A 21,271-nucleotide genomic window follows, 5' to 3' on the forward strand; every position below is an offset into this window, starting at 1 on the left:
AGGCATAAATCAGGTAAGTGAACAGAAAAAAAAATGAATAAATTGCATATTCATTTTAAGGATGCACATTAGTGCTGCATGGTGAGGAGTGAAAAATGTGAGTGAAACTCCACTTTGAAATGTTAGGCAGAATGAAGTGAGCTCAACATTTGACATCTTTATCGGCATAAGAGCCCAGCAAATAGCATTTTTAAAGGGAAGTTCGGTAAGGGCTGAGTATGTATTGTATTGTTAAATGGTCACTGTGAGCTCAGTTATGCAATGGTGTGCATGGCATGGGCTTTCTATCCACTGACTCTTATTTTCTGGTTCTTCCTCCGAGGAAACCTATTGGATAATCCTCTGTGTCTAATGGAAGTGTAAGAGTTTTTAACATGGCCTGTGCTTTTACCCCTTCTAAGTGTGTCTACCTGGTTGTTACCATAATTATTTCTTTTTTCTCCCTCTGTACAGGAGTTTCCCATACCAGAATACCGCAATGCTCATTTGGAGGCTTCCCAGCTATTGCAGCAACAGCAGCTCAGAAGACGACCATCTTTGTTGTCTGAGTTTCACCCAGGGGCTGACAGGTATGTTTTTTCCTTTGATGGAAACACTTGGGTATTCAAGGATTACAAATATTCATAGTAATGTATTTTCCATAAAATCTGCTGAAAAGACTGTGACCACCATAGAATGTGTATTTGGTGGAAGCTCATACTTTGCTGACTAAGATAAGTGGAGAGTTGCAGGGGAAGCTCATTTTTTTGCAGCTCCACCATTTGGACAATTGTCGCTCTGTTTAGTAGCTACAGCAAAATCTGATTTGCAGAGTCTATGTGGTTTCAGCTGTACCCTCACTCTCAATAAGCCTGTGCGTGTGATCGCTACCTGCTAAGGTGAACACTGTTTATCTTCAATCACGTTGCTTAAATGCAACTGAAATTCTTCTGCTGTACGAGCACTCTGTTAAACCACATTGGAATGTTTGTTGGGTTCAACAGATTGCTTGCTAGACAAATCTGGTTTCCTTGTAAAATAAGCCGCCAGCCGCTTAGCCCAGAGCTATACAAAAATTTGCTTTTTCAAGTGTTTCGAAGTATGTAAAACGGCTTCTAGTAATGCAGCTCGCCTCTTGACCACACCATGCACAAATATTAGTTTTGAAATTATCTCACTTGATAAATTAAGACTTAGAGCTTATCATGAGTGTTTAAAAAATGCACCTCTGTGAGTAGCGTTATGTTCACTTTTAGGCCTTAATTAAACTTTGCGCCTTTTAGCTAGGTTAAAACATACAGAATATTCATTTATAACACAATTCTATTGGAACAGCAGTGCAGAAAATTCAGTGTCCTCTTTTCTACTGTTTTTAGTACTGGTATGTTAAAATTGTTTTTTAAAGTCCCTTTGAGGGGTGATTGTCATCAGGTGCCATGGAATGTGCTTGGCGGCTATTCTAGCTCAGTGGCACAACAAGACAAGGCAAAATACCTTGTCTCCTTTGTGTCTGGTTCACAGCACCACCTTGTGGTGGTGTGTACTGGGGTAATTTAAGGCAGGCAATACTTTTTTCAGCACAACGCAGTGCGGGGCAGTCCACTGCCTTGCACCACGCTGCCACCAGCAGAACATGATGAAATGTCACAAGGACATTTAAATAAAGTTAATTAAAAAAAAAAAAAAAAAAAAAAAAGATTGGTATGATGTGCTGCGAATAATGGATCAGCTCTGAAGTGACCAACCTTCATCACGCTGCAGTAGCTGGTGTGGATGGACCCTAAAACACCCCCACACCTTAGGCAAAAACATTTTGGTGAGGGTCACACCATATGGGGCATTAAAGAGCAGTTGATGGAAAACCACTGTGTGATCAGGCTGAGCCTTCTTGGTGAATAGCGCTAAGGATCTACCGAAAAAATGGAGATGCCTGCAAATTTTTGTCCACAAGTTTAGCAATATGAAAGCTCCCATCTTCTACACATTCCTATTGGCTCATCACTACAATGGGCTTCCTCACTGGTAAAAATCCCACAAGGTACTCATTGTGTGTGTGGCCAGCTTAAGTCTGTTCAACTCTGATGAACGAGTAAACCAGAACATTCACAGAACCCGTACTATAAGGGTCCTTTCCCACAGACTGTTATACATGCTACCGTTTCCTGCAGCTGAAATAAACAGATGTGATCACCATAGGTAACCATTGGGTGATGCGAACAGTCATGAATAGCGGCAGCTGCAGACAGTCATGCCATTGCATTGCATTGTATGGGCTCAGTGGCTGCAGCTATTAACATGTTTTTCTCTGTACTGGTGGCAGGAATCCAGAGTTGCAGTGTGTAACCGCCTGTGTGACTGGACCCTTATTGTCTCACAATGCTTTGCGTTCTGTGAATGGAGGTGGAACAGTTGAATGATAGAATCTCCTCGGCCCATTCACATAATGCAGTGCAATGCATTGTGGAAGTGTAGTAATACGAGCAATATGAATGGCAGAGGGCAGAAGGGGGCAGGCATGCGGCACAACTTTGTCAATTGCAGTGGCTGCTGTTAACCTTCACAGTGTCGGAAGGCAGGCTCAGGAGAGTGTCTGGTGGCTGTGAAGGAGACACTGCAGGCATGCTTTTTAGTAGAAGCAGTTGCCTCCCAGTAATGGGGTACACACCATTGTACATACCCAAATAATGTGTTTGGTCCTATATTCAGAAAAAATAAATAAAACTCTTATGCTTCACACATGACAGGGGACAATCTGTCACATTGCCCATTAAGGGTAAAGGTACAGTGCCTATGCAAAATCCACCCCCAATCACATTTTCTGCTCGTTCCCACCTTCTTCCTTGGTTGTTGTGCGTTTTTATTGTGTGTTTTTTTTTTTTTTTTTTGCAATGCACACAAATGCAATATGATCTCAAAACTTCTCAAATATGGCAAATAAACTGACTTATGTTATTTTTTAGATTGGTTAAAGTATTGAAAAATAAAAACAGATTGGTGAGCAAATATATTCAAAAATAGACAATGCTTTAAAAACTTGTACTGTTAAACAGTTTTGAGTCTAGCTTAAATGAAAACATATCCCATATGTATTATGTACAGGTGGTAAGTTCTTGTTATGGTGAGGGCATTAGAGATTCTAGTGTTCTATTGTTTTCAACCACTGCAAACTGGGGACAGAGCTCCAGCCTGCAGCTCCACTGGTTCAGGGCACTGACACACAGGAACTCGGAACCCAGATGTGTCACTTCTGGATGCAGTCACTACAGCAGTTTCCCGCATCTCTTATTTGATGTGTAATTACCAAATAATAGATAATGATCACAGAAACTGAACCAGGAGAAGTTTTGTTAATCCTGGAATTAATAGATTAAGTCCTTTCCTGATCTAGCTGACTTTTTTGGATTGTTACTGAAAAGACTATTAGTCCCTTTGAGGTGAGCAGGCATTGCACACAGAGGTGGTGGTGATTATCTTTAGCACATATACCCTGCAGAGAGTGTACGTAGAATGGAGTGATTTGACATTCACGTCTTGTCAGCATTCAAGAATCATTTATTCACATTTTATTCATGCATGTGGACTTTTGCACACCAATTATTTATATTATTGGTCACTATTGTATTCACATATTCATTGGACTTTACTACGAAGTATATGTTTGGGATTTAGCGCGCTATTTGGTATTTATTTATATGGTGTCAGAACACTTTCTGAATAGTCACAGCTGATATATATTATATATTATGTATTAAATTTTTGGGGATTTAATCTGTATCGGCACTTTAGTATCTTTATTGTTTTTTATTTGATATGGCCTAGAGCAGGGGTAGGCAACCTGGGGTCCTCCAGCTGTTGTGGAACTACATTTCCCATGAGGAATTGCAATGCCGGCAGTTACAATTACTCCCAGAGGCATGATGGGACTTGTAGTTCTGCAACAGCTGGAGGGCCCCAGGTTGCCTACCTCTGGCCTAAAGGCTAATAGAGGATGCAGGTGGGTACAGGGTTCAAGAGATGTTGGGTCATGAACTACTTTTACATTTTTGATGGCTCAAATGGCTTTCTAGAAAGGAAAATTCAGCTTGTAAATGTAAATGCTCATACGCAAATTTGTTTGGTTACAGCGTGTTGAATACTATACTGACATCCAAGCAACACTGCTGAGATGGCCTAAAATAAATTTTTTTTTTTTTTCTCTAGTCCAGTGATTCTCAACTCCAGTCCTCAAGACACCCCAACAGGTCATGTTTTCAGGCTTTCCATTATTTTGCTCAGGTTATTTGATCAGTTTCACTGCCATAGTAATTGCCACAGCTGTTTCATCTGAGGGAATTCCTGAAAACATGACCTGTTGGAACACCTTGAGGACTGGAGTTGAGAAACACTGCTCTAGACCATGCTGCCTTTAGTCTTGTCTTGTGCAGCAGTGGCTGAGGATGTGTAATCTATGGCACCTCTGCCGTCACTTCCTCCTCCAGTCCAAAACTGCGTATTGCAAAGCTTGCACCTGTCTACGTCCTATATACTGAGATGCCCATGCTGTGGGCAAAGGAAGGCAAGACTGTTTGATTTTTATCTGTTAATTTGCAGCAGTTTTAACCTTCTCCTGCAAATGATTTTCTTGTTGAAAACTGGCAGGGTTGAACCTTAACTATTTTGCATGGCATGCATTTTAAAGTTGAATGTAAACTTGTTTTAACCGTTTAATTGTGTTTTTAGCTTTGTCTGAAAGACAAAAATCTTTATTGTACGGCTTTGTCTTTTTTTCTGTGCTGATTTTGCAGGCCTCAGGACAGGAGAACAGGGTATGAGCAGCAGTACCATTCTGTGGCACAGAGTGAGCATGAAGCCCTGGAATCCAAAAGACCTCGGCTAGAACAGGTAGATTCACACTACCGGGTTTCTGCGGCTTCTGTCGTGCCTCTTGTACCAACCATCCCAGAGGGGCTGCGACAGCAAGCGGATGTCAAGAAGGTATGAAGACCGTTGTGGAAGGCATTAGTAACCTGCATTCCTGGAAAGTGAATGAATATACAATAGGGCTCCCAAGTGCCACCGCATTAAACAAAAAAACTTTATTTTTAATTTTTTGCGGCACGCATTTTAAATATTTAACTTGTGAAATGCCCATAGATTATTTTTCACTCTTTGCTTAACGGGTTTATGAAAAAACTCTGCTTTAAACCCCCAATGATGCCTTTAGTATATTAAACACCCACTAAAGTTGATCATTTATTTTTTTTGCTCCAGCCTTCCAATCCAACCAGAATGGAAAACAAATTCTAAGATTCCTTCAACCGCACTGTATAGCATGGATGGAGAAATCTCCTGCTGTGGCTTTTGTAATCGGACAGCTCAAACAGCGGCTGTACCTGACTGGATGCAGGTGCTGTTCAGTTGACAATTTTGCCATCTATTTTTATAATCAAAGGATGGTGGGTGGGTGGATGGTGAGAAGGGTAGTCGCAGAGCAAATTTTCAGTTGGTTCCTAGTGTATGGGCAGCTTAAAGTGGTAGCAAAAGAAGAAAAGGGGCCCTGGGCAGTTTAAGTCATGTACTAGCATATTATGATAGACTTGCCTGAAAAAGAAGCCCTCCAGCGGCGTGCCGTCGCCGCTGTAGTTGCTTCCCTCCTCACCCGGTCTTCCTTCCAGGTTCGTGGGCTTCGGCGGTATTAATGGCCGAGCCGCAATGACATCACTCTTGCATGCTCGTGGTAGTTACTGTTTGCAGCACAGGGCTCTGAAGGAACAGCACAGGTATGCCATTCCTTCAGAGTGCATGCGACGTCATGGCTGCTTCGAAAGTAAACATCTCCTAAACGATGCACATTAAACAGATCTTTATTGTACCAATCAGTAAGCCTTATTATAGGCAAATATCACCCAAGGGAGTTTACTCCCACTTTAACTGTAAAATAACATCAGCACTTTTGTATTTGTTTTTTTTTTTTTTTTTTTAAGATATATTACCTGATGGCATTTTCATTTTGAATTATTTTTTACTGCCACAGCTCTAGTAAACACAGTTTAGCATAAAGGAATGGTTTCAAATGATGGGTGCAACTTGTCATTTGATTTATAGGGCCCTAAAACAAGGTTCCACTTTTTAAAGTAAGATCTCCACTCTAAAATGAAGGAAGACATTTTGATCGGCATACAGTAGTGGATGTTCATGCTAGCTTTGCGTATTGCGCATAATTAAAATGCAAATTTTTCCTTTTTATTGTAGGCTTTTAGTAATCCCAAATGTTTTGTATTTTTAAGGAACAGGGCTTGTCTAGCAAACATGAGGCCCCTTCACCCCCCTTGTCGGGGCAGCCAGGCGATGACCAGGATGCATCCCCCTCCAAACTCTCTAAGGAAGAATTGATACAAAGTATGGACCGGGTCGACCGTGAGATTGCAAAAGTTGAACAACAAATCTTGAAATTAAAGAAAAAACAGGTATGACATTGCTGAATACTCTTTTAATGTAGTAAAGTAAAAAAGGGCGTCCGCACATTCAGCAACCCGTTTTCTTTTTTGAAAAATGTAATTATTTAAGTTGACCTTTCTTAAAACTGCATTCAGTAACTTTTACCTGCCTTTCCCCCAATTTGGTTGCTGTTACATGACTTAGGAGTGACCTGAGCAGGCAGATATTGCCAGAGGAACCTCTGGCACATATTGGCCCATCCTTGAATAAGTCTAAGCAATGTAACTGTCACGATTATGGCCATTAGTGAAGGCATCATTCTGATCTTGCTGGACTCTAATACACGGAAGTGTAAAGCTTCATCTCTGCTTACTTTTCCATCAATCCCCTGGGATTTACGAAATAACCTGTGATTAATTTAGAAATGGAGGATCAGTTGAAGAGGAAATCTTAATCTGATGTTGCAAGATATCACTTGCCCTCATGAAGAACTCTTAGTATTCCTGAAGGTTTTTTACCTTCATGCATTCTATGTAAAAAAAAAACCTTCAGTGTGCAGCATGTACACAAGAGCAGAAGCTCTCCTGGGTCTCTGCCCCCTCATTGGCTCCCGCTGCTGTCAATCACAGCCAGTTAGAGGGTTTTGTAGCGCTTACTTCACCCAATCCAAGAGTCTGAGGGGTGTGTTGTAGGTTTGCAGTAGTATTTGATTATGCCTAGCAGACGCATTACTAATGCTAACTATCTCTGTACGTGTGAGTACATCTGTTTTGTCAAGGTCTGACAATCTTTAAAAAAAAAAAAAAATGTATGGCTTATCGGGGTGAAATAAAGTTTTTTTGTTAGATACCAAGTACATATCTTCTTCCTCCTAGGAGGACTAATGTGTCTTATTGGTCGCATGTACTGTGTAGTATAGGCATGTTTTGGTGTCTGGGTGGTATCTTCTGTTAGTGTAGCCACTTTTTGGGACGCTAACTTCATTACCATAGGATAATTAGAAAAATGAATGAAACTTTCCTTTGTGGATTTCAGTTATAGGTCAATATGGGTCGCTACCCCAATCTCCTAGGTGTATATTGTCGAAACTGCACTCCATACACTTTACAACTTGAGCATTTTTGACAGGGCCTCCTCAGAAGTTCTTTTAAGACAGGTTGCACTTGAGTCCTGTTCATGCAATATTTTTTTTTGGCCAGGTTCACTTTACAGCATAGTTCACACTTACTTAAAGTGGTATTAAACCCAAAAGCAAACATTTAATATATTACAGCTTACTAATTCTTAGATTTCATGGCTGTTTTTAGTTTTAAGGCTTTCATTCTTCTGTTTTTGTCTGGTGATCCAATCGAAAGTCTGCTTTTCAAAAGAACAACCTCTACTGCAGATGTATCAGTTTACAGGGATGAGACAAACCACTCTTCTACCCCTGCACTGCTCATCAGGTGGTGCATGAACAAGGTGCGACACTTACCATATTTCTCGATCCAGAATGTCCTTCCAGTGCAGACACACCTGCCACCTCCATATACAATGCAGGGTTCGTACCCACCATTGTACTTGATGTTTTTGTGGGACTGCGCACATCCTGGAGCTCCAGAGCAAGAGGGTGGTGGTAGGTAATACTGCTTGTACACTACCCTGTAGACATAACTAGCATTTAACCCTTGCAGTGAGAGGGGGGCCCCCACTGCAAAGGTAGATTTTGTCTATTTCCCAGACTTCAGATTTAAAACTTTCAGCAAACCTTGATGAAAGTAAATACTTTTGTTAAAACAGAGTTCACGCTGTCCTTTTGCAAGCTGGACCTTGTATGTCTTGAGTCTAAAGGTGAGCAGGCGCGGGCAAAATGCTACCCAAGTCTTGCTGGGACTATGTTCACGTGTGAGTTGTCTCTTGGTCTTTTCTTATCCTGCCACAGCTGTCGGATGCCTTCAGGCTTCAGCAGACATTCAGGTTTGTATCTAGTAGGCTGTTTTGAGCAAGTGCGAGTTCTGATGAAAACCACTTCAATAATGAGGCCAAGCAATGAGCCTTTTGGGAACTAGAAAACTCTGCAGTGTGGCTCCAGTCATTGGAGGGAATTCCTCCAGCCAAACGACATTTTTGCTTTTCAATGGACTGCTCTTTCACTTAGAAGACGACTTGGATGGCAAAACCCATTGCAAATCGAATTCTTCCCATCCCTGCAGTCCTGCATACCACCAAAATAAAAGAATCCAAACTTGCTTTGCATCCAATCTGATTAGAAGCTGATTGGAGCTCCACAGATTGTGATTTTTTTTTTTCCCCTCTTGTGTAACTTAGCAACAGCTTGAAGAAGAAGCAGCCAAACCTCCAGAGCCCGAGAAGCCCGTCTCTCCTCCACCTGTGGAACAGAAACACCGCAGCATAGTCCAAATTATTTATGATGAGAACCGGGTAAGTGGCTTTGTTATCTTCTAAGACATGACTTTGTTACTTTGTTAATGAGTCATTAATAGCACACTTTATTTATTTTTTTACTACCAAAGTAGTTTTTTATGCATTGGCTACAAGAGGATATTGTTCGCGACATGAAATATTGTTGTTTGGTTTTTGTAGTAGTGATAGTTTTTAGCTTAGAAGTAAGACTTGTTTGTAAAGAGGGTTGTACTATTCTATTGAATAAGCTGGTTAGGTTTGCTTATGTTTTAGAGGAGCGCTCCAGAATTGTATTGTAATAGACTGTGATTAATACATATATAATACAATAATAATCAGTGTATGATTTTCCCTCTTCAAGCAGTTTGAAAATCTGAAGTGTGTGTATGTATATGTGTGTGTGTATGTATATGTGTGTGTGTATGTATATGTGTGTGTGTATGTATATGTGTGTGTGTATGTATATGTGTGTGTGTATGTATATGTGTGTGTGTATGTATATGTGTGTGTGTATGTATATGTGTGTGTGTATGTATATGTGTGTGTGTATGTATATGTGTGTGTGTATGTATATGTGTGTGTGTATGTATATGTGTGTGTGTATGTATATGTGTGTGTGTATGTATATGTGTGTGTGTGTGTGTGTGTATGTATATGTGTGTGTGTATGTATATGTGTGTGTGTGTGTATGTATATGTGTGTGTATGTATATGTGTGTGTGTGTGTATGTATATGTGTGTGTGTGTATATGTATATGTGTGTGTGTGTATATGTATATGTGTGTATATGTATATGTGTGTGTGTGTGTATATGTATATGTGTGTGTGTGTGTATATGTATATGTGTGTGTGTGTATATGTATATGTGTGTGTGTGTGTGTGTATGTATGTGTGTGTGTGTATGTATGTATGTGTGTGTGTATGTATATGTGTGTGTGTGTGTGTGTGTATATGTGTGTGTGTGTGTGTATATGTGTGTGTGTGTGTGTGTATATGTATATGTGTGTGTGTGTGTATATGTATGTGTGTGTATATGTATATGTGTGTGTGTGTATGTATATATGTATATGTGTGTGTGTGTGTGTGTGTGTATATGTATATGTATATGTGTGTGTGTGTGTGTGTGTAATTTTTATTATTTTAAAATCTAAAGCACCCTTGGCATAATAAGTAATAGAATGCCATAACCCCTGCCAGTGGCACTTTTGCATCGCATGACACCTAGTATACAGTAATGAATGGAAGTCTCTCTGTTAGAGACTCTTTACCACGTGATCAGCCATGTCCAATCACGGCTGATCACAATGTAAACAGGAAGAGCAGTTGATTGGCTCTCCTCTACTCACGTCTGACAGAGCCGATCAGCTGCTTTTCTGACTGGGGGGTCTGTACTATCACCCTCCCCTCCCCCCCCCCCCCAGGAAATCCCACACTGGACCACCATTAGTGTGCATCAGTGCCGCCTATGTGTGCCACCTATCGGTGCCTATCATCAGTGCCACCTCATTGGTGTCCGTCAGTGCAGCCCCATCAATGAAAGAAAAAACTTACTTATTTACAAAGCTTTGTAACAAAAGCAAAAACTCCCCCCCCCCCAAATTTTCGGTCTTTTTTTTTTATTTAGCAGAAAATAAAAATCCCAGTGGTGATCAAATACCACCAAAAGAAAGCTCTATTTGTCAGAACAAAATTATACAACTTTAGTTTGGGTATAGTGCAGCATGACCGCACAGTTGTCATTCAAAGTACGACAGCGCTGAAAATTGGTGTGGGCAGGGAGTTGTATATGTGCCCTGTGTTGAAGTGGTTAAATACCCTCAAAAGACAGTACTATTTGTGTGGAAATAGTGTATATAAATTTAATTTGTGTACGTTGTTACATAACTGAGCAATTTCCAGTTAGTTGCGCAGTGCTTAATGGCAAAAAATGCCCCATGTCATGAAAGGGGTAAAACCTTCCAGAGGTCATATGGTTAAACAACCAGAGATTTTGAGGTAGCGCTCCTTTTTAGAGCACATTGGTAAAATGTAAGTACCCTGCCAACGTTCTAGTTTTTGTCCCACCCCAGTCGCTGTAATTTTTCCCAGGCAATTTGGTCAGCATGGTGCAGAAAAAAATACAACAAATGCGTTTTTATTCAGCCATACCTGTAAAATAAGACCATGCTCTCCTCTCCTGCTGTCCTTGCTGCAGAAACCCTCACTGATGCAGGGAAATCAGAAGGAAAACTATTTTAGGAAGTCAACCTCCTGGTACCCCCGCAGCTCAAAGTTTCCTACTGCTGACCTCCATTAATTTACAGTGATGTGGAGGTCAGCTGGAGGAACCATTGAGAGCTGTGAGTAGTGTACTGTATGTATGGTGGGTTAGGGATGTTTAACTGTCACTTATTATGGGTAGCGGAAAACCTTAAAGTATCACTAAACCAACATCCTAAAATAGTATTAATAAACGGTGTATTACATGCTGTTCATACTCAATCACTGAGATTAATTTTCTGTATTGTGTAAAAAATCCTACTGTTCTTTTCTACATTTTCTGTCAATGTCCCCAATTAAGCTAGGAAATTTTGCAGCTATGGCAACTCTATTTTCTCAGCCACACATGTGGGTATATACACAGTGGTAAATGACAGCCCATGCCCTCCCTTCCATCCCTCCCTCCCTTCCGCCTCCTCCTCCATGCCCACTAACCAGCTAAACATAATGGGAGGGGTTATTGCATGCCAATTAATCGAGGCTTCCCCTCCCTCTTCAAGGACTCAGGCTGGAGGGGCGTGGGGGCGTGACGCAGCCTGTGAGTGGCAGGGATCCGCCCACATCATGTTATTTCCACAAAACAAAGATTTGATTTCAAATATTTGTATGCCAATTTAAAACAGTTTATTGATATTATTTGTTTACTGATAGTTCGAACATGTGACCAGCAGCAGACTAGAAGCTCCTCCTGCTTGTGTTTCCCTGCAGACAGGCTGGGAAAGAGCTGGGTCATGTGACAGCTGTATATTGATGAGGAGAACTGTAATATTAAAGGGGTTGTAAAGGTAAATGTTTTTTCACCTTAATGCATTCTATGCATTAAGGTGAAAAAACATCTGACTGTGCCTGCGCCCCTAGCCCCTCACGTTTTACTTACCTCACCCCTCGAAAGTCCCGCGCTCGTCCCCCGACGTCCTTTCCACCGTTCAGCCTGGCCGCTGATTGGCTGGAGTGCATGGATGGAAAGCAGCGCAGCCATTGGCTCGCGCTGCTGTCAATCACATCCACTGATGCGGAGTGCCGGGGGCGGGGCCGTGTGATACAGCGAGCGGCTATAGCCGTCGGCTGTATCACGGGAGAGCGCCCGCAAATGCTTCTCACCATGCGAGGGAGCTCGCATGAACGTGAGAAGCACCTGCGGGAGGAAGCCGAGACAGCCGCCGAGGGACCCCAGAAGAGCAGGTTCGGGGCCACTCTGTGCAAAACGAGCTGCACAGTGGAGGGAAGTATAACATGTTTGTTATTTAAAAAAAAAAAAAAAAAAAAAAAATTCACTTTACAATCCCTTTAATTACAGAGCCATCATCCACATACAGAAATAGGAGGGACAATGGAAATTAAACTGTGTGTGCATCGCATACTAGCACATTCTAAGAGACTTTCCTTAAAACAAAGCCTTCCAGCGGCATACTGTCACGGCTGACAGGGCTTCCATCCTTACCCAGTCTTCCTTCCATGTTTGCGGGCTCTGGCTGTTTGACTCGCCGACCCGTGATGACGTTGCCCTCATGCATGGGCATCGTAGCCACAGCACAGAGCTCTGAAGGAATGGCATGAGCAATGTGCGCTGGTGACGTCACTGGCTGCTGCGCACTGGAATATCTCCTAAACAGTGCACGTTTTAGGAGATAATAATTTCATCTACAGGGAAGCTTACCTGTAGGTAAAAGTTCCAGAAACGAGTATACTACCAATTTAATTTCTTTGGCCGGAATTCTGACCAATGAAATAATTTCCAAGCGCTTAACATGTGTCTACAAAAACTCAGCTTTATGCGTGTTTGAGACGTTGCTTTTCTCCTGCCAGGAAAAGGGCGCTCACAGCTGGGCAAATGCATTAGGCAACATTTTCTGTTTTTAGATTTCTCAAAGACTCGAGTACCTCTGTGATTACCCATCAGACTGTTTTTATTCTATTTTAGATAAACTAGATGGAACCTTTACATGACCTCTGTGGTTGAGATGGTGCAGAGGAAGTCCTTCAATAAAAAAAGAACATTAGAGGGTTTTTATCTGTGCAAATGTAAAATCTAAAACCTCTCTGTTTTGCAGAAAAAAGCAGAGGAAGCACACAAAATTTTCGAAGGTTTGGGTCCTAAAGTGGAACTGGTAAGCAGATTTCTTCTTTTTTTTTTTAAGTGTGTGCACAATTATTTTGAAATATTTATGTCTTGCTGAAATCTTTGCCTATTCTGGATTCCTATTGAGTTATATGATGGTCCTCCGGTTGAAATTTTCAATTACTGCATGGAAGAGGGAGCTAAATACTGAAACTTTCCAAATGTGTTAATAGCATAACAATCTTATACGTGTAAATGAAAACTTTGAAGTACATCACTATTAGGGTTGCACAAAGCACACTGACCTTATAACTGCCTACCTGCATCTTCTATTGTCACATCGTTTCTCATATCCACCTACCTGGTCTTGCCACAGTACATCTCCTTAAGATGCTATGGAACTGTTGACTTTTCTGAAATTCACAATTTGCATATGGCATCAAGAAAGAAAGCAGTAGTAAACAAACTTTGTAGCACTAGAGGGCTCGTACTATGGCAGATTGATTATTATTATTATTTTTTTTGTAAGCACACTTAAAACTATTATCTAATTTATGGACTGATAGACTATGGTTAAATCAACGGTTTGCTGATTGTATGAGCTCTGTATTACTGCTGCAAGATCTGTATTTCCAGGTGTTTTCACACACTTGGGCCATTATGAGAGGGCTAAAGCTTTTGCCATAGATGGTTCAAATTTCAGCCAGTCCCTGCTGAGCCGTGATTAGAACAATCTATGGGCAGGCTGCTTGTATCCAAATCAATCCATCAGTGGACTTGGGTACAACCAGCACGTCTGATATTTTACATGTGATTATTGCCAGCAGCTCATAGCCGTGATCTCACACAATGGCTCTGCAATAGGGATTCCCACATCAGCACTGACTTTGATGGGGGAATTGAGCATTTTTCTTTCCTGCAACCTGTCGGAAGGAAAACCACATCTACAGCCAGCTTTAGTCTGCGTGCTGGAATTAAATCTTAGGTTTGGGTAAAACTTAAATTCATCACAAAGATTAGTACTTAATTTAAACCTAAATGTCCCCTAGCCAGCTGTTTATGGTCCTCTGCCCCCTTTCATACGCTACAGTCATTAATCTTCTTGTGCTCTGGGGTTAAATGGCACCATGGGACATTTCACAGACACTTTTCAAGAATGCCAACTATGCCTTCCCATTCTGCTTTCCTATAGGTTTCCACAATAAAAAGCGCTGTATGAATGGAGGAAGCACAGTTTTCATTCACTCACCTTTCCTTGATTCATTGAGGGCTTTTCATTCATGTTGGCATTCTTAGGCTGCATTCACACCTGAGCGTAGCATTTTTTAAGCAGAAAATCACGCGAATTTACAGCAATTTTGCAGTGTTTTTACCGCGATTTCGCTGCATTTTTGCCGCGATTTTATGCAGGGCAAAAGGTCACCAATGTAAAAAAGAAGAAAAAAGCCCATATCTGCCTGATTCCAGCGACAAAAAAGGGTCCGGAACTTGTGTGAGCTTCAGGCGTTCGGCTTCAGGCGACATGGAGTGGAGATGTGAACCATCTCCATTGAGAATAATAGATTTTTCCCCTCTAGCGTTTTGTAGCTTCAGGCTTCAAGCTACAAAACGCTCAGGTGTGAATGCAGCCTTAAAGCAGAGTTCCAGTCATTTTTGTGTTTATTAACATTCAGTAGCTACAAAACGTTTAATAAACACACTCACCTGTCCCACGATCCAGCGGAGCACTCACCCCAGCAGTTTTCACCTTCTCTCCTCCCTCAGCGGTGCCAGCATTTCCTACTATGGGCACCCGGCACTGACAGCTTGCGACCTCGCAGCCAGGTGCCCATTGCACATGTGAGTGGTGCTGAGCCCTGTGACTGGTCCCTGTCATGTGTCAAAGAAGACTTTGGGTGGAATTCTGCTTTAATGTGTGCCTGCCTGTGACAGGTCCCTTGGCTCTATTAACTAACCCCCTCAGCACTGGAAAATTACAGCTGTGGGGTATTGGAAGGGGAAAAATACAGAGGATTTCAACTGATAGCTGGCTCTAGATCAAAGGGCACTTCGGTGTAAATATAGGTACTGTCCCTTATGCAGATTTTTTTTTTTTTTTTTTTAAACCTTCTTTTCGGTATTAAATTAATTTCGCCTTGGGTACATTTAGGGCCCATTTCTGCTAAAGTGACCTGTTGCAGTGGGTTAATACAAATTTTGAACATTAGTCTTCCATTATGAAGGGGCTGCCAACACATTTGAATTGATGAAAAGATTTGCATGCCTTTTTTTTTTTTTTTTTTCTTTTAACACTCGTGGTGAGCTGCCGTGCATTGTAAGATGCACTCTGTGCAGCACATTGGAGTGCCGTTCACGATAAATGGCATCAGAACATGCCACAGAGCAGGTACATTGGCATGCATTGTGGCAATGTGCCTGTTTCACGTTTAAGCAACGCACAGCTGTAAATAAGCCAACAACCTCTCCCCTTGGAGCAGAAGTGTAAGATCGCATGTTACTTTAAGGCTAATTTAAAAATGATTTTGGTCAAATGTAAATTGTTCCTGTGGTGAATTGGGACAACGGGTTGCAGAGGCTACTAGGATTGGGGTGTACAAGTGGAGAGTGCAGAGTCTGGTGCAGCTGTGCATGGTGGCAAATTAGTTTCTAACTTCACCACCTTGTTCAAGCTACAAAAAAAAAAAAACATGGAAGCTGATTGATTTCTATGCAAAGCTGCACCAGAATTTGATCATGTGTCCGCGTGCCTGTTATATGGTGGACATATTGCATGGGTTTGCTTTAGGGGAACTGCACTCTATTTTAATAGTAAGAAATACATGAGTCCAGAACCCCCTGCTGCTCCAGAAATGTTTACTAGTCAGTAACATAGTAAACAAGTGATCTGCTTTGTTTTGCAATGTTCTGGGATCTGTCCAAGCTCTACATATTCTATTGGAATCAAATGCTAACACATTTTTCTTTTCTGTGCCATTTTTATATTACATGTTGGACAAATGCATCTTGTTTACTGTTGTCAAGGCTATTTAAGTATTGATAAACCTTTGTTTATATAGTTGGCTTCTAAAATGCCTCCCTCAAATAGGTCAAGTAATTTGTGTTGAGCAGAGAAGCATCTATTTAATGCTCTATGTACTGTAGTTGGCTTTGTTCATACTGGGTGTATTAATGCGTGCCATGTATGAGAGCCGTGTTTACCCATACGGAGATGTACATGTGTTGCGTGCATCCCTGTACAGGCAGTCTTTTGGTGTCTGTTGGAACCCAGCCGTTTCTGCCAATATGAGATCTGTGTGTGTTCATGGCCCCAAATGAATACGGTCTGCTTTAGGGGCCATGCACCCACGCGGGTGGCAAATTGGGAGCAGCGACTTTCTGTGCAGGTGCTGAATCCCAATAGACATCAGTGGTACTGCCTGCATGGGGATGCACACAGCACATGTGCATCTCTGTGTAGGTAAACCTAGTGCTCATATGGGGCTTTATATTGCCCCTTGTTGTGAATGATCATCAGGGAGTTGAAAAAGAAAAATGCATATTGCTGTTGCTTGGCTTCAAAGCATTATTGCATATGAGCATTTGTTTTGGTCTTTCTTAGTGATTTCTTCCACAGTTTAGCCAATGGGATATATATATAATATTATAAAATATATATATAATATTATAAAATATATATATATAATATTATAATATATATATAATATTATAAAATTTGTAGCATTTTTATAGTGGTATTAAAGTGGTTGTGTACCCGCACAAAAAAAGTGTGTGGATTTATATATATGTGTGTGTGTGATATATATTTTGTGTGTGTTGATATGAAATACTTGCCTTAAAACATGTTACCCTCTGTGGATGTCTACCGGGTTTGTGGCTCCATCGCTGTGTGTGACCTGAGCCGCGATGTCACTCCCACGCATGCACACAGTAGTCTTTCTGGCAAGGTCCAACAGCGTCTACCGGATCTTCACAGTGCATGCACCGCTGACATCAGTGGCTGCATGCAAAATGAATAGCTCCTAATATCTGCAGAGGTGATCGTATACCACCAAAAGAAAGTTCTATTTGTGGGAACATAATTATAAAAATTTGGTTTAGGTACAGTGTAGCATGACCGCGCAATTGTCATTTAAAAAGTGACAGAGCTGAAAATTGACTTGGGCAGGAAGGGGGGGAGTGCCAGACACTAAAGTGGTTAAAGGACTTGTAAGCTGCAGTATATTGCCTTCTGTTTTTCTGTTGTAATTTTAAAGAAAAGTTCCTTGCCGAGACCAAAAAATGTGTTGCCAATGCATGCGATTTTAGTGTCCCTAGTTATGACTTTGCCACTCACCAGGTACCCTTTAAACATGTTTTCATGTTCAATTTGAAGTACCGTGCATTTCCATCATGTGCAACACTCACTGGGTCAGACTTTTGTGTCTCATTAAAGTATTCATGTTTTCTTTGGAGTATTTTTACTTGAAGATTTTTACATGCGTCTTTACAAATCTCAGATGAAATGCAGCTTTGCTTGGCTTTTCTATTCTTTCACTATTGTTTTTTGTTGTTTTGCAGCCTCTTTACAACCAGCCTTCAGACACAAAGGTTTATCATGAAAACATCAAGACGTAAGTATTGCCTCAGTCATTCCCACACATTTGCACTCTGTTGTAATTACCAGAAAATCAAGCAGGCAGGAAAATGCAGTGGGAGAGATTTAGGTAATGTGTAATGTGCACGTGATTGCCTGCCAAGTAGTCAATAGTTAAAAGTGCTATAAAGCACATAGGTGTGTGCAGAGCACGCTTTATACCTTTCTTGTAACGTATCTAAAAGCCTGGCTTGTTCATTACTGTTTACCAGCCAAATGCTGCAATGCAGATACTTGATACAACTCATGTGTTGGTTACCCCCATCTGCATACTTTTCCAGTGTCTGTTATCCAAGACGTAAGCTTTGCTTTTCCAAATCTGCATGCTGCCTCTGATCACTTGCTTTTTCAGTATACCGTATTTGATTTTTGTTTGAAAATGTGTCAATTTGTAGTCTTCTTGGCATAAAGACATGTAAAGAGCAGGCTTAACGGCTATAAATTCTTCTTTCGTGCTCCAGGTAGCCCTAAATTAACATGTAATAAATGACATTTCAGCAGACTTCATTCTGAAAGACAATGTGGGTGTACCTGGCTCCCCTTCCTCTACCACAATTTTTATTTTATTTTTTGTGCTGCGCAGGGCAGCACTTCATTCTTTCCCGTCTGGGTGAGAAAGATGCTCTGCACATATATGCTGAATGGCTCTGCCAGGCTTTGGGACATTTGTATATTTGCAGGTTTCCATGCGCAAGCGCAGCTCATTGAAGGAGGACCTCTTTTTCTGCACATGCGCTAGCACATCTTATTGTTTGTGCCGATGCACTGCAAGGCTCTGCCAGCTTAAAAAAAATTGCTTGCTCGTTTGGGGAAAAAACATAGGAATATGATCATGACAGAAAAAGCATTAGAAATGTTATGTAATTGATTAAAGTATTTGCAAAGGCAGCAGTTTTTTTTTATCTTAATGCATTAAGATAATGAAACCACCTGTGTGCAGCAGCCCCCCTAATACTTACCCGAGCCCCATCTGGATTCAGCGATGTTGCAGCAGTGTCTCAGCTGCCTGGGCCTCCCCTCCTCATTGGCTGGGACAGCAGTGCAGCACCATTGGCTCTCGCTACTGTCAATCGGCCATTGAGGAGAGAAAGGGGGCGGGGCCGACCACAGCTCCGTGTCTGAATGGACACATGGAGCTGTGGCTCGGCTTAGATGCCCCTATAGCAAACTACTTGCTGTGGGATCACTCAACAGAAGGGAGGGGCCAGGAACACTGAACAGGGACCCGAGAAGAGGATCTGGACTGCTCTGTGCAACACTACTGCAACAGAGCAGGCAAGTATGATGTGTTTGTCTTTTTTCTTTAACCACTTCCCAACCGCCTCACACAGATATACTGCGGCAGAAGGGCATGTACAGGCAGATTAATGTACCTGTACGTTGTCCTTTAAGAGGTGGCTTGCAGGTGCGTGCGCCCGCTGGGAGCTCCTTGATCATGGGTCCAACGGACTCTATGTCCGCGGGGATACCCACGATCGTCTCACGCTGAGGAAGAGCGGGGAGATGCTAATGTAAACAAGCATCTCCCTGTTCTGTCTAATGACGCTGTCACTGCTCACAGCTCCCTGTAATCTGGAGCGGTGATCAGTGTAGTGTCACACAGTTAGAATGACTCCCTAGGACACACTTAACCCATACAGCACCACCTAGTGGTTAAACCCTTCTCTGCCAGTCACATTAACACTGTAATCAATGTATTTTTATTTGCACTGATCGCAGTATAAATCTAAATGGTCCCAAAATTGTCTGTGTCCGCCATAATGTCGCAGTCACAAAAGAAATTGCTGATCGCCACCATTACTAGTAAAAATTCCATAGAACTATTCCCTATTTTGTAGACGCTATATCTTTTGCGCAAACTAGTCAAACTTTTTTTTTTTTTTTTTTTTTTTCTTGATTTTGGTTAAAAAAATAAAATAAAATGGTGGTTAAAAAAATAACAATCGCTTTAAACTTCTTTTGAAGACTTGGCTTTGGATTTTTAAATTTCCTTAACTTTTTAGCAGCAGCCCAAATACAATTACCGTACTTGCAAATTTGCATTCATGTGTGCGTTTTTTTTGTTTTGTTTTTTTCCGTGATTTTTATTATTTTATATATTTTTAAAAAAAATTTTTTTTTTTTTAAAGACATGCAAGAGTATACAATTTGAGTAGATATGTGGCCCCTTGCACTCATATATATTTCTTCACCGTTGAATTAGTCTATTATTGCAAATTTGTATTAATATAATTTTTATTAAGATAATTTACAATTATGTTGCACGTTTTCATTTGAATGAATTTATATTTTCACAGTGAATGGGACTTGGGTAGTATTTTAAATTTTTATGTGTGTGTGTGTTGCCCAAAGGAAACTCCTTCTCCTTTTAGGGCAACAAGCTTAGCGCAATCTTTGAACACGTTTTTTCCCGCACAATCCTGCCACACAATTGTCAAAATTTCATTTGGTTTGGGGTGCCTTTAGGAATAATGGCACCCTAATGCGTGTTGCATGTTTTGCAGCATTTGGAATCGCTGGCAGAATCGCAGCTATTCTGCCCACGTTTCCAAATTGCCTAATGTGAAAGTAAGTTTTGTCTGATGTGCACAAAAACCTAAACCTGTAGCGGTTTCTCATGCATTCAGGTAAGAGTATAGGAGAGGGATCGCAAAAAAGAGAACTATGGTTTAGGAGAAAGGAGTATAGGAATGGGGTCTAGAAATGTAGTATTTAGAGCTTGATTGCCTGTGGTGGTCTCTCTCTGGTGGGACTCGATCATTAATTAGAACAACCCTATATGTCCAACTAGGTATTGTTGTTTTGAGAGTATAGAATTTAGCCAGAAACTCTTAGTTTGGGGTAGCTATTATTCATATGCATTCTGTAGCTGTTGACATAATCACAGAGCTGATGGATCTGAATGGATACAGCCACTGTTCAGCTAGGAATTTGACTGGCTCAATTCATTTTCATAATCAAGATACACTACCAAAAGTATTGCCTTTACACGCACATGAAGCTTAATGGCATCCCAGTCTTAGTCCGTAGGGTTAAATATTGAGTTGGTCCACCCTTTGCAGCTATAAGAGCTTCAACTCTTCTGGGAAGGCTGTCCACAAGGTTTAGGAGTGTGTCTATGGGAAAGTTTGGCCATTCTTCCAGAAGCGCTGATCTGGATGAAAAAGCCTGTCTCACAATATCCTTTCTAATTCATCCCAAAGGTGTTTTATCAGGTTAAGGTCAGACCAGTCAAGTTTCTCCATCCCAAACTCGCTCATCCATGTCCTTATGGACCTTGCTTTGTGCACTAGTGCACAGTCACGTTGGAACAGGAAGGGGCCATCCCCAAACTGTTCCCACAAAGTTGGAAGCATGAAATTGTCCAAAATGTCTTGGTATGCTGACGTCTTAAGTTTCCTTCACTGGAACTAAGGAGCCAAGCCCAACTCCTGCAGAGCACAAAGCAAGGTCCATAAAGACATGGCTGAGCGAGTTTGGGGTGGAGGAACTTAAAGGGGTTCTGCACTCATAATCAAACAT

The 21,271-nt window shown here is 41.3% G+C and overlaps 1 protein-coding gene across 14 annotated transcripts in view; it reads left to right on the forward strand.

The window, feature by feature from the left end:
- Positions 1-21,271, forward strand: part of NCOR1 (nuclear receptor corepressor 1) — a 198,390-nt gene that overhangs the window by 47,653 nt on the left and 129,466 nt on the right. For 7 of the 14 annotated variants that reach the window (XM_077480289.1, XM_077480295.1, XM_077480285.1 and 4 more), the window contains exons 3-8: positions 454-568; positions 4,754-4,953; positions 6,246-6,425; positions 8,704-8,817; positions 13,109-13,165; positions 17,674-17,726. In XM_077480289.1, coding sequence (XP_077336415.1) covers positions 454-568; positions 4,754-4,953; positions 6,246-6,425; positions 8,704-8,817; positions 13,109-13,165; positions 17,674-17,726 — 719 coding nt within the window. Of the gene's footprint in view, positions 1-453; positions 570-4,753; positions 4,954-6,245; positions 6,426-8,703; positions 8,818-13,108; positions 13,166-17,673; positions 17,727-21,271 lie in introns of all 14 variants that reach the window. The other 7 variants (XM_077480286.1, XM_077480291.1, XM_077480298.1 and 4 more) reach the window with 3 other exon arrangements.

This window comes from Lithobates pipiens, unplaced genomic scaffold, assembly GCF_037356315.1.
Source record: "Lithobates pipiens isolate NorthernLeopardFrog02 unplaced genomic scaffold, aLitPip1_a1.2 Scaffold_16, whole genome shotgun sequence".
In the NCBI taxonomy this organism is placed as follows: domain Eukaryota; kingdom Metazoa; phylum Chordata; class Amphibia; order Anura; family Ranidae; genus Lithobates; species Lithobates pipiens.